At 55.9% G+C, this 11,550-nt stretch overlaps 2 protein-coding genes across 7 annotated transcripts in view; one reads left to right on the top strand and one right to left on the bottom strand.

The window, feature by feature from the left end:
* APBB1 (amyloid beta (A4) precursor protein-binding, family B, member 1 (Fe65)) overlaps nucleotides 1-10,560 on the top strand; it is a 15,335-nt gene extending 4,775 nt beyond the window's left edge. For 2 of the 6 annotated variants that reach the window (XM_005886238.2, XM_005886241.2), the window contains exons 2-14: nucleotides 1,850-2,025; nucleotides 2,119-2,175; nucleotides 2,258-2,343; nucleotides 2,457-2,520; nucleotides 2,938-3,087; nucleotides 3,438-3,565; nucleotides 3,669-3,674; nucleotides 3,956-4,070; nucleotides 4,219-4,303; nucleotides 4,535-4,618; nucleotides 9,465-9,580; nucleotides 9,725-9,901; nucleotides 9,982-10,560. In XM_005886238.2, the coding sequence (XP_005886300.1) occupies nucleotides 1,850-2,025; nucleotides 2,119-2,175; nucleotides 2,258-2,343; nucleotides 2,457-2,520; nucleotides 2,938-3,087; nucleotides 3,438-3,565; nucleotides 3,669-3,674; nucleotides 3,956-4,070; nucleotides 4,219-4,303; nucleotides 4,535-4,618; nucleotides 9,465-9,580; nucleotides 9,725-9,901; nucleotides 9,982-10,149 (1,412 nt within the window). In that variant the 3' untranslated portion in view covers nucleotides 10,150-10,560. Of the gene's footprint in view, nucleotides 1-80; nucleotides 360-817; nucleotides 997-1,849; nucleotides 2,026-2,118; nucleotides 2,176-2,257; nucleotides 2,344-2,456; nucleotides 2,521-2,937; nucleotides 3,088-3,437; nucleotides 3,566-3,668; nucleotides 3,675-3,955; nucleotides 4,071-4,218; nucleotides 4,304-4,534; nucleotides 4,619-9,464; nucleotides 9,581-9,724; nucleotides 9,902-9,981 lie in introns of those variants that run through there. The other 4 variants (XM_014533334.1, XM_005886236.2, XM_014533333.1 and 1 more) reach the window with 4 other exon arrangements.
* Nucleotides 10,561-10,687: 127 nt separating this feature from the next.
* Nucleotides 10,688-11,550, bottom strand: part of SMPD1 (sphingomyelin phosphodiesterase 1, acid lysosomal) — a gene marked incomplete at its 5' end in the record, with an annotated part of 4,490 nt that continues 3,627 nt past the window's right edge. Inside the window, one exon of the mRNA XM_005886267.2 lies at nucleotides 10,688-11,432. Coding sequence (XP_005886329.1) covers nucleotides 11,026-11,432 — 407 coding nt within the window. The remainder of the gene's footprint in view (nucleotides 11,433-11,550) is intronic.

Here is an 11,550-nt window from a genome sequence, read left to right as displayed (position 1 = left end):
GGGCGCGGGGGAAGAGGTGGTTTTGGCTGCCTGGAAGGCTGGATGGGCAGCAAGAGCCCCTCCTCTTCGGGCCCACCTCAGTTGGAAGGTCAGGGTGGTGAGGCACCTGCCCAAAGAACTCTCACCTCAGGCGTGCAGCCACCGTGGTGTAACCACGCCCACCCCCAGCCCCCTGGGCCTGGTTGCTCAGCAGCCCGGGTCTGGGGACTGACTGCCTGTCCCTCAGTGCTGCCTCTTGGACCAGTCAGGATTCCTGGTCTCCCTGGTAACGCGAAGCACGTCAGCAGACTGGGCGCTCCCAGCCGGTCCTGGTGCTGCGGTTGCCGAGGAGACGCTGCAGCCTAGCTGGGCCCTGGCAGGTGAGGGGGGTTGGTACTGGGAAGCCCCAAGCCCAGCCTCAAGCTTACTGGAGCCCATGCCCTCAAGGCCCGCTCTCAGACTCAAACTGTTGGGCAGGCTCTGGGGAGGGGAGGCATCCCTGGGAGCCTTGAAGCCACACCCTGATTGTGCTGAGCTCCAGGCTTGCAGGGCCCCGGGGGGCTGGGGTCTTCCCAAGGGGCTGAGCCTCCTGGTGTCCCTAAGACGGGGCCTGACTGTGGCGCTGATGTGGTCACTGTGGGGTGGGGTGCGATGGGGTGGGATAGAGACTTGGGATTGGGGGAGGGGAGCCAGGATTGGAAAGAAAAGATGTGAGAAAAAGGGCTGGGGTCCCCTGAGCACCCTCCCTTCTCACCCCAAGAGGTCCCCTCCCCTGGTGGTCCCGGCCCCTCCCTAGTGAGCTCCAGGCGGAGGAGGATCTTTCCTGGCAAGCACTCTGCCCGGGTGAGAAGGGGGCGGGATGAGCTTTTCTCTGCAGCCCAGCACCAGGCTGTGAGCCCAGCTGGCTGGGCTGGAGGGGCTGTGAGGAGGGAGGGTGCAGGCAGGAGGGGCTGGGGACGAGCGCCATGTTCTCCCAGGACTTTTTCCTGGCCATCATCCTGCAGGACAGCAGCCCAGGTGAGGGAGGGCAGGAGGCTGGGCATGATGTGGGGTGGGGCTGGCAGGGAGGGCAGAGGCGGAGGAAGCATGAGCTGGGCCACAGGGTTGGAGTGGTGATGTCAGCAGGGATGGGGAGTGGGGGGAGAATGTACCGGTATGTCACAGGTGCGTGGTGTGTGAGCATGTGCACAAAATGTTTGCATCTGTAAGGGTCCGGGTGCGAGGTCTGCAGTGTCTGCACACACATGGCAGAGGTTGACATATGTTGTATGTCTGAGAGTGCATTCAGAATGTGGTACCTGCACGTGTGTTGAGGGTCATTGTGGGTGTGTTCTCTATACTTATGCGTGGCCGGGTTGGTTTATATATATATATACCTACCTATGTGTGTGCACACCTCCGTACATGGTGTCTGCATTAGTATATGGCTAGAGTTGGTGTGTGTGTTTGCCCATTTTCTGTGTGTACATACCCTTGTGTTTGTGGTGGCTGCACAGGTGTGGAGTAGGGCTCCTGTGTCTGTGTGCACATGTGTGTGCAGGAGCTGGTAAGCATGTGCACCTGAGATACGGATCTGTATGACAGGAGGTCACCTAAGCTCCCTCCCTTCTCTCTGCTCTCCTCCTTCCCCCAATATGGCCTCATTAGCCAGGAGCAGGGCCCAGGAGGAGACCTGAGCCGTGCTTCCTGCTGGGGTCCCCCCTGTGGTGACTCCAGACTGCAGGCTCTAGGAGGAAGCAGGAACCATGTTGTACTGGAGCCCTCCCCCACCCCTTCTTGCCCACCATGGGGTCTTAGGGAGGGGACTGGGCATAAGCACCGCTGCCTGCTTGTGGGGTGGGCAGACTCTCAGCAAGCCCCCACCTCGCAGATTCCTTCTGGAACCCCAACGCCTTCGAGACGGATTCCGACCTGCCGGCTGGATGGATGAGAGTTCAGGACACCTCAGGGACCTACTACTGGCACATCCCGACGGGGACCACCCAGTGGGAACCCCCTGGCCGGGCCTCCCCCTCCCAGGGGAGCAGCCCCCGAGAGGAGTCCCAGGTGAGGCTCACAGGCCTGTTGTATTTTGGGGTGCAGGGGTGGTGCTGCTGGAGCAACATGAGCCGCCCACTCACTGCTGCTGCCCCCTCCTAGCTCACCTGGACAGGCTTTGCCCCCGGAGAAGGCTTTGAGGATGGAGAATTTTGGAAGGTGAGTGGGGGACCTGTTTCACAAAGGGGGAGCTGCAGAAGAGGCATGATTTTGGTCCTGATTCCTCTCTCCCCTCCCCAAGGATGAACCCAGTGAGGAGGCCCCAATGGATCTGGGATTGAAGGACCCTGAGGAGGGGACACTGCCCTTCCCGGCTCAGAGCCTCAGGTGAGTGGGAAGGCACGAAGCAGTGGGCTGGCAGTGGATGGGTGTATTGGGAAGGTGCCTTGGGACAGCTCCATGTTTGGGGCCTGTACCAAGTGTTACCCATCTGCCTCCAGCCCAGAGCCATTGCCCCAGGAGGAGGAGAAGCTGCCCCAAAGGAATGCCAACCCAGGGACCAAGGTTTGTTCAAGACCAATGCCCGTCCCCCAGGCTGGGCCCCTCTGTGTGCAGGCGAGTGCCTCGTGTCATGTCCTGGGGGCATCTGGTCTCAGTACAGCTCCCCAGATCCTGAGTTAGGAGCTCTTCCAGTCTCCGCACAGACCCCGGTGTGTGAGCTGGAGGAGCTTCAGTTTTCATTTGGCCAGCCCGGTGGTCTGACGGGGCCCTGCAGGCTTGCTCAGATGCTTCCTCTGAGACCACCACCTCTCCCACCAACTGTCTCCTGTTTGGGGAGCTTCCAATCTTAGCTTAGGACACCCACCACCACGTTCTGAGTCAGGGACTCCTCTGGTCTCAGCAGAACCCCTGTGTCCTGTGTTGGGGGCTCCTCCAGGTCCAACTACCCTCTACCTCCACCCCCTCTTCTGTGTCTGGCAGTGTTTTGCCGTGCGCTCCCTGGGCTGGGTGGAGATGACCGAGGAGGAGCTGGCCCCTGGACGCAGCAGCGTGGCTGTCAACAATTGCATCCGGCAGCTCTGCTACCACAAAAACAATCTGCACGACCCCATGTCTGGGGGCTGGGGGGAGGTGAGGGCCTGGCTGGTGGGGTGTGGTGCTGTGGGCAAGTGAAGGGAACTGTGAGAGATGGGAGAGCTGAGCTGCCCAGGCGGGGATGGGTGTGTGTGTGTGTGTGTGTACCCACCCCAGGTGATAGCTTGTGAGATGGATGTGTGGGCCTTGGGAGATGGTTGTCTAACCTGGGGGGTGGGGGTGGTGATAAAAGGAGTAAGCGATGATGGGTGAGACCTCTACTCCAGTGTGGCCTGTAGGGTGGGTGGTCTGACACCCAAGTAAGGGTCCCAGAGCCATGGCTGACCTCCTCTGAGCTGGAGGTGGCAGCGGGGGCCCCAAGAAGTGCCTGCGTCCTGGGCCTGCAGGGAAAGGACCTGCTGCTGCAGCTGGAGGAGGAGACGCTGAAGCTGGTGGAGCCGCAGAGCCAGGCCCTGCTGCACGCCCAGCCCATCGTCAGCATTCGCGTGTGGGGCGTCGGGCGGGACAGTGGAAGGTGGGCGCCGGGCCTGGGGTCTCAGGGTGGGGGCTCACCAGCAACCAGAGCGGGCCCTCCTCCCTAACTCTGTTCTTTGCCTCTCTTGTGCTGCCGGACCCAGAGAGAGGTACTATGCCTGTTTACCTCCCCCCTCCTCCCACACCCAGACCAATGCCTCAATGCCTCGAAGCACCCAAGTTCCCCTATTCTGCCCTGCCCCTTCCTGCCCGCTGTGCTCGCCCACGCTCCCTCACCTCGGCATGCTTGCCTGTCTACCCTCCGGCCAGAAGGCAGTACCCACAGGACACCATCTGAGGGCAGAAGCCCTGGAGGAGGGTGTGGGTGTGGTGGGGACAGGCTCGGCATTGGATGGCACTGGGAGACACTGAGGTGCCCCTCCCCCAACAGGGACTTTGCCTACGTAGCTCGTGATAAGCTGACCCAGATGCTCAAGTGCCACGTGTTTCGCTGTGAGGCACCCGCCAAGAACATCGCCACCAGCCTGCATGAGATCTGCTCTAAGGCACGACCCCGTTGCTCCCTGGATTAGCTGCCACCTTTGCTCTACAAGAGTGGGGGTGGGGTTACGGAGTGGGGGTGGGGGGGCTTTAGGGCTAGGAAGCCCTAACAGACCCTCCTTCGCTCCTCCCTTCCTCTCCTCCCTTCCTTAGATCATGGCGGAACGGCGCAATGCCCGCTGCTTGGTAAATGGACTCTCCCTGGACCACTCTAAACTTGTGGATGTCCCTTTCCAAGGTCAGTGTCACAACCCCTCCACGTCCAGCACGAACCACTGGACAGACACGATAGAAAAATGGCTGCTAAATTCTTTGGATCAAATGAGCGGAGGGACTTTGGTTAAAGGGAGGAAGTGGGAAAGGGTGGAGGTAGGGCCTTGGCTGGAATGTCCAGCTCATGCCCGCGTGGTGGGGACTGGGAGTGAGCAAGGTCTGCCACCACGACTGAGCTTCCTCTTCTTTCCTGCAGTGGAATTCCCAGCGCCTAAGAATGAGTTGGTACAAAAGTTCCAAGTCTATTACCTGGGGAATGTGCCTGTTGCTAAACCTGTTGGTACGTATGTTCTCCTTCACCCAGGGACCACCACCTTGATCCCAAAGCTCTGCCCCACCCTCTGCCTTCCAACGCCTCTTTTCCCAGACCTTCCTCATGCATGGTGTCACCCCGTCCTTCAGAATGCATCCCACCTGCGGTACCTCTGTCCCAGCTGCACTGTGTCCTGCCTGTCACAGCAGTTGGCATGCCTTCCCTGAGTGTGAACCAGTGAACCAGGCACACAGGGAGACCCACTCCTGAATCCCACAGAGAAGCTTTGATTGGGTTGGGAGGCAGGTCTTAGATGACTAGAGACACCAGGCAGCAGCTGGGAGCTGGATTTGGTATTATAGCACCAGCTATGGGCCCCTGCAGAGGCAGTGAGCATATTTGTCACGTGCTTTATTGCTTGTAAATTATTTTCTTATATGTCATTTAATTCTTGATTAAATTATGATAATCTCCATTTTATAGATAATCTCCAATTGAAGGTAGGCTATCTGGTTTACTCTTATATTTCCAGTTCATTCACTAAGCAAATAATACCTATGAAGCCTACTACCATGTGCCAGATCCTGGGAAAACAATGGCCATAGTCCTGCTTTCATGAAGGTTACAGTAGGAAAAAACAGGAACTGATAAAATAATCACGCAAATAAGTGTGTAATTACAAGTTGAGTCATTCGTTGAAAGAAAGTAGCATGGTGCTATGAAACTACATAATAGGGAAACCTCTTTTAGTCCAGGGAGTCAGAAAGGACTTACATGGGAAAGTGACATTTGAACTGAGAACAGAAAATGAAGAGGAGCTGATGTAAAGTGGGATGGAGGTGGGAGTGAGGTAGGGGAAGATCCTTCCAGTCATTTGAGTACCCAGAGCAGAAGGCACTTTGGTGCTTCAAAGGCCCTGAGATAAGGACAGTGGTGCCAGATGAGGCTGGGAGCTGGGCAGTGGACAGACTGTGTGTGCAACCTCACAGGCCATGTTAGCGATTTGTTCTTCATCCTAAGGGCAGCAAGGAGCTCTGGGAGAGTTTTCAGGAGAGCTCTTGACATGATCAGATTTGAATTTTGTAGAGCTTGCTTTGGTTATTCCATACATGGGGAATGTTCAGTGGTGGAGGTGGACGTAGAGAACTCAGGAGACCTTGCAGTAGTGGTTGCCGGTATGGGGAATAACTCGGACTCTGAAGGAACTGAGAAGGAGTGTGTTGACTCAAGAGATATTTAGACAGATGACAAATCAGAGAGGGAGAGGTTTAGACAATTGAAATCAGTAGGCCTTGGTGATTCATGTGAGGTGCGGGGCAGAGGCATTAAGGGCGACTCCTGGCTTCCTGGCGTTTGTAGCGGTGCCATTCTCTAAAGGTACACACTGCCAGAGGCCAGTTTTGGTGCAGCGATTGTGAGTTCAGTCTTAAACATGCAGAGTTTGAGGTGCCTTGGGGAACTCAAGTAGGCATCCGGGTTCACAGAGGAGAGGTCTGGGCTAGAGATACAAATGTGGCATCCTTGGATTATAGAGGTAATCAAGACCATGAGTATGGCGAAGACTGACCCCAGAAAGTGGGCAGCCTGCAGTGAAAAGGGAAATGAGGCGAGGCCTGGCTTTGAGGCCCTCCAACATTTACGGTAGTGGATAGTGGAGGAGGGTGAAACTGCCAAGGATAGTGAGAGCAGGAGAGAGTTAGAGGAAAAGAAGACTGCTTCAAGGAGTGGTTGGGTGTCACGTCGAAAGACACTTTGGAAGAACTCAACAATGTTTGGTGCATAGGTAAACAGACAAACGAATGTATGAATGAATGAGACTTGCCTCAGATGACATAGCCAAGAGATGGTGGTCCTAGGACTCAACCTGGTCACCTTCATGTCTTTCCTCTTCCCCTCCAACCATGCTGACTGTAATGACCAGCACCTTACATTCAGCAAGGGCACCCTTCTTAGGAAGGATAGGGATTGAGCTGGAGTTGCAGAGGAGTGGCTGTTCTGGTTGGATCCAATAGCACTGCTGCAGACATGGATTTGGAGGTGGAAAAGTATGCTGAGGGAGCAGAAAGGAGGTGCTTGACCCCTATACATTCCCTCTCACTTCCTCTCCCTCCCACCCTCAGCTTCTAAGCCCTTGTTACCTCTTCCAGTTATTACCCCCACTCCTATATCCACCTCCCATATCCACCTCACACAGGTTCTCACTACACTGAACCATCTGTCTGCAGCCCTTGATGGCCCCTCTGTTGTCCATTAGCTCAATGTGTCTGCTCTGTTGAAGCCAGGTCATTTACACCAGTAGGCTCTAAGCTCACTTCTTGCTTTAGTTTCTGCTCCCTTTTTGAACTCTGGGAGTTTATTTAAAATATATTTTTATTTATTTCAGAGAGGAAGGAAGAGGGAGAGAGAGATACAGAAACATAAATGGTGAGAGAAAATCATTGGTCAGCTGCCTCCTGCACGTCCCCTACTGGGGATTAAGCCTAGGCATGTGCCCTGACCGGGAATCGAACTGTGACCTCCTGCTTCATAGGTCAACACTCAGTCACTGAGCAACACCTGCTAGGCTGAACCTCAGGGAGTTAACATTGGCTCCTGCTGAAGCTGCAATATTCATTCACTCAGCAAATGACTACTGACTGCCTGGTTTGTACCAGACACTATTGTGGGTTCTTGGTATACATTAATGAACAAAACTGACAAAGATTTTTGCCTTCAGGTAGCTGACACTCTAGCCAGGAGAGACAGACAATAAAATAAGTAAGTTATGTAGTATGTTGGATGGCAACACCTGATATGAAAAGAATGCACATCAGGATAAGGGGGATGGGAGTGTGGGGCTAGCAGTTAGGGTGTAGGTTTCAGCCCTGAGTTGTTAACAACTCAGGCTTTTTCCAGGCCCGTTTTTCCACTGTTTTCCCCTTACCTCCACACTGGTCCTCCCCACACTCTGAGGCCAGGACCCACCCTCACAGCCCCATCTTCTTCCCCCCACCAGAGGATATGCTTTTTATTAATTTTAGAGAGAGGAAGGGAGAGACCAAAACTAACACATCAATTGGTTGCCCCCCCGCCCCCCAATACATGCCCCAACCAGGAATTGAACCCACAGCCTAGGTATGTGTCCCAACAGGGAATCAAAACTGTAACCTTTTGGTGTATGGGACAATGTTCCAACCAACTGAGACACACTGGCCAGGGCCCCATCTGCTTCTTAAGCAGTTTGATTTCAGTGTCGCATCCGCAACTCATGATCTTTGAGCCTTTCTATTGACTGAGCTTAATGTCATACACATCACAGCTCTCTCTGCAGTCTGACCTGGCCCACCACTCCTGCTTGCAGTGACACCCTTCTATGGACTCCCGGGTGGCTTGGTAATACCAGTTTGGGTGCATTGGCCCTTGTTGCCTTGAGGGTGACTTGCTCATGCATCTGGAAATCCTTCAGTAGATAAGCCCTGTGCTAGGATTGGCAACACAGAGATGAATGAAACTTGGTTTCTGTCCTTGAGATGGCCAGCCCAGGGTAGGAAAGGTTCTAAGCAGTTATTAGATGTTTTGCTAAGAGTTGACCCAGCAACACCCTCTCTCTGTCTGCAGCAGGGAAGGCTTCCTAGGTGGGGTGTGGGTGAACCCTGAAGGATGAGTTTCTCAGGCAGTCAAGGGGGGAAGGTGCACTCCACACCGAGGCCTTACCCTCAGTAACATTCTGTGTCCCTCAGGGTATCCTCTTTCATTTTCTATTCCCCACCTGCCTCACAGGGCATTTGCCCAGATGAGATGTTAATAAATGTCCCATAAGTCACCTGAAGCTCAGGGAGCAGTAAAATAGGTGGCTTGACAGCTCAGAGGAGGCCAGGTTTTAGAGGCCTAGCGTGCTTGGGAGCTTGGCCTGGATCCAGCCAGAGGTAAGATGAGCAAGGCCAACGTGAGGGAGGACAGTGGAGGAAGACATCTGTCCTCTGCCCCAAGAGGGTCCCTGTGGTCTGTTTCTGGTGGGAGCACAGAGGGCCCCGAGGGACCACAGAGGCGCGTGCTTTTGCGTGGGATGCTTTTGCATGGGATGCTTTTGCAATGGCACTATTCACCACTGCAGGGGTGAAGACACGTAGGTCACACAGCCAGTCCTGAGCGGTGCAGGGACTGGAACCCATGACTCCACCACGCCATGTGCTGCCGCCTGGGTTCTCGCTGGGTGCCAGCAGAAGTGGAAGAAACCATTGTGTTTCAAGGAAAAGCTGGCTGATCTAATGAAAGCCAGGGACCTTGGGTTCCTTGGCCTTTGAGCACATTATAGAAATTATTAAGCACAACTAAGATTTTGACACCCCATCCTTCCATGTGACCTAAGATTTATTTCCTGATGTCTGTGAGCTTCCTTATCTATAAAAGGATCTATTGTGAGACTGTTGAAAGGCACTTAATGATTTAACAGAGTGACACAGAGTAAACATTTCCTTAAATGGGTATCTTTAAAAAAACAAAAGGTTGGGTCTTGGGAGGGACTAGCCTGAGGGGCTGATTTCGGAGTCCAATGCTGTGTGAAGCACAAGGTCTGAATGTGGGTGAGTCAGATATGGTGAGGTCAGAGCTCCAGGGGGTCAATGGGGTTAGGAGGCTGGGTTCTCCTCTGAGTGCAAGCAGAAGAGGGAGAATAGAGAAGAAAAACAACCCTAGGATTTAGGATGGGAGAAACCAGACAAGTGGCAAGTCACTGAAGCCCAGGAGGAAGCACCATGGGGGCTGTAGGCTGGTGAAGTGGGGATGGAGCAAAGGCCCTGGGTTTGACTGGGCAGAGCTGGAAAGTCTAGGGTAGATCCGGGGTCTCCTCTCCCCACCTCCAGTGGTGCCATGTGTGTGTGTCTGTGTCTTCTAGGGGTAGATGTCATAAATGGGGCCCTGGAGTCCGTCCTGTCCTCCAGTAGCCGGGAGCAGTGGACCCCAAGTCACGTCAGCGTGGCCCCTGCCACCCTCACCATCTTGCATCAGCAGGTAAAGACCTGGGATGGAGAAGGCATGGCAGTGCTTTGCCGCGGAGGGGAAACTGGGGGGTGAGGGCAAGAGCTGCCAATGAGATGGATGTGCCCATGGAACAGAGTCGGGCTGTTCCTTACTAACTGGGGCCCCTCCCTCCAGACGGAGGCAGTGCTGGGAGAGTGTCGGGTGCGCTTCCTCTCCTTCCTGGCGGTGGGCAGAGATGTCCACACGTTCGCATTCATCATGGCTGCCGGCCCAGCCTCCTTCTGCTGCCACATGTTCTGGTGCGAGCCTAATGCCGCCAGCCTCTCCGAAGCCGTGCAGGCTGCATGCATGGTAAGCGGGTAGGATGGTGGGGTGGGGACACGGCCCCGGGCGGGGCAGGCTGGAGAATGACTGCCCACCTGTCTCTGCAGCTCCGCTACCAGAAGTGTCTGGATGCCCGCTCCCAGGCCTCCACCTCCTGCCTCCCTGCACCCCCTGCTGAGTCCGTTGCCCGGCGTGTAGGGTGGACTGTCCGCAGGGGTGTCCAGTCGCTGTGGGGCTCCCTCAAGCCCAAACGCCTGGGGGCCCACACCCCCTGAAGCCCTCAGTTCTTCCTCCACCTGCTGGCATTAGGCCCCAGGGAACCCAAGGGTATGGGGCAGGGAGGGGCCCTAGAGGCTATTCTTAGGCCTCAGCCCCACTCCCCTCCCAAGCTGCCCCTTCTCTGTAGCTGGGTTCCCTGCCTAGGGGCTGGGGTGAGGGGAGACGTCTAATCCATTCAAGGAAGTGACAATACTGGATTGATAAGAGGAGCAGGAAGCAAAGCCAGCCCCGACTTCTCCATCCCCACAATTCAGGTGGAGCAGGAGGAATGCCAGGCCAGGCCCCATCTTCGTGGGGTCTAGCAGGGGCTGAAGTAGGGGACCAGTCCAGACATGGACCCCCTCCCCCCTGCTCCATGGCACCTCTGCTGTACTGATATCACTAATAAAGTCTGTCTGCCCTGCTGAGCTGTGTCACTTCCTGTGCCCGCATCACCCCCATTACCCTGATCCCTCAGTTAGGATCTTGTTCCCAAGGTCCTCTTGCCCTGCCTGCCTTGAAAGAAGAAATTGGAGCAGTCACAGAGGGAGAGGATCTGGAGTCCAAGTCTCTTTATTAACCGCCTGGCAGCCAGGCAGCAGCAGCAGTAGTGTTCCTGGCCGGCCAGCACGGGCCTGGGGCGACAGCCCCTGTCTGGTCTGCCCAGGGCACTGCCAACTGAGACCACTGCTCCTAGTCTGTGAAAAGACAGCAGCCTCAATGCTGCAGAGCCACCAATCCCTGTCCATGCCTTGCCACCCCAGCTCCAGGCAAGGAGAAGGGGCTGTTTCCCATGTACTTGGGGCCCAGCAAAGGCTCTTCACTGACGTTTCTCACCACAGCGGCCTTCTGGGGTCTCTGCTCCCCTCCTAAGACACGCACTTTCCCCAACTCTAGCAGAGCGGCCGTCGCTGATGGCTCTGGACGTCGGCGATGCTTGCGTCTGGCACCAGGTGGCGGCACAGAGCAGGGCTGTCGGAGCGGGCGGAGAGCTGGGCGCACAGAGTAGCGAGGCGGCAGGGCGTGCCACAGGGCTCGGAGGGCGGGTGGCCCTTATGGTAGAGAAACCAGAAGGTCTGGAACAGCTGCGTGTCGCCCCGCATGCGGTATACCAGGTCGTTCCAGGCGGCAGGCAGCGCATTGGGCAGCCTGTAGGTCTCTAGAGCCCTGTAGAGGAGATGCCAGTGCGGAGTGGCCCCCGGCTCATTAGCTTGGGTCAGGTTCAGGATGTAGGTCTCATGATCCAGGACCACGTGAGAGCTCCCGGGGTAGTTGCCATCTATTAGGTAGACCCGGTAACCTACAAGGAGGGAGGGGCTGGCTGGGAACTCAGAGAGCAAAGGCAACAGAGGGGAGAGGCCTCATGTCCAGCCCCTTGCTGGCCTAGGCTGGAACCCGCCCCTTTAACCCAGCAACCC

This window comes from Myotis brandtii, unplaced genomic scaffold (assembly GCF_000412655.1).
Source record: "Myotis brandtii unplaced genomic scaffold, ASM41265v1 scaffold966, whole genome shotgun sequence".
NCBI classification, from domain to species: domain Eukaryota; kingdom Metazoa; phylum Chordata; class Mammalia; order Chiroptera; family Vespertilionidae; genus Myotis; species Myotis brandtii.
This window is presented reverse-complemented; position numbering and strand designations above follow the sequence as displayed.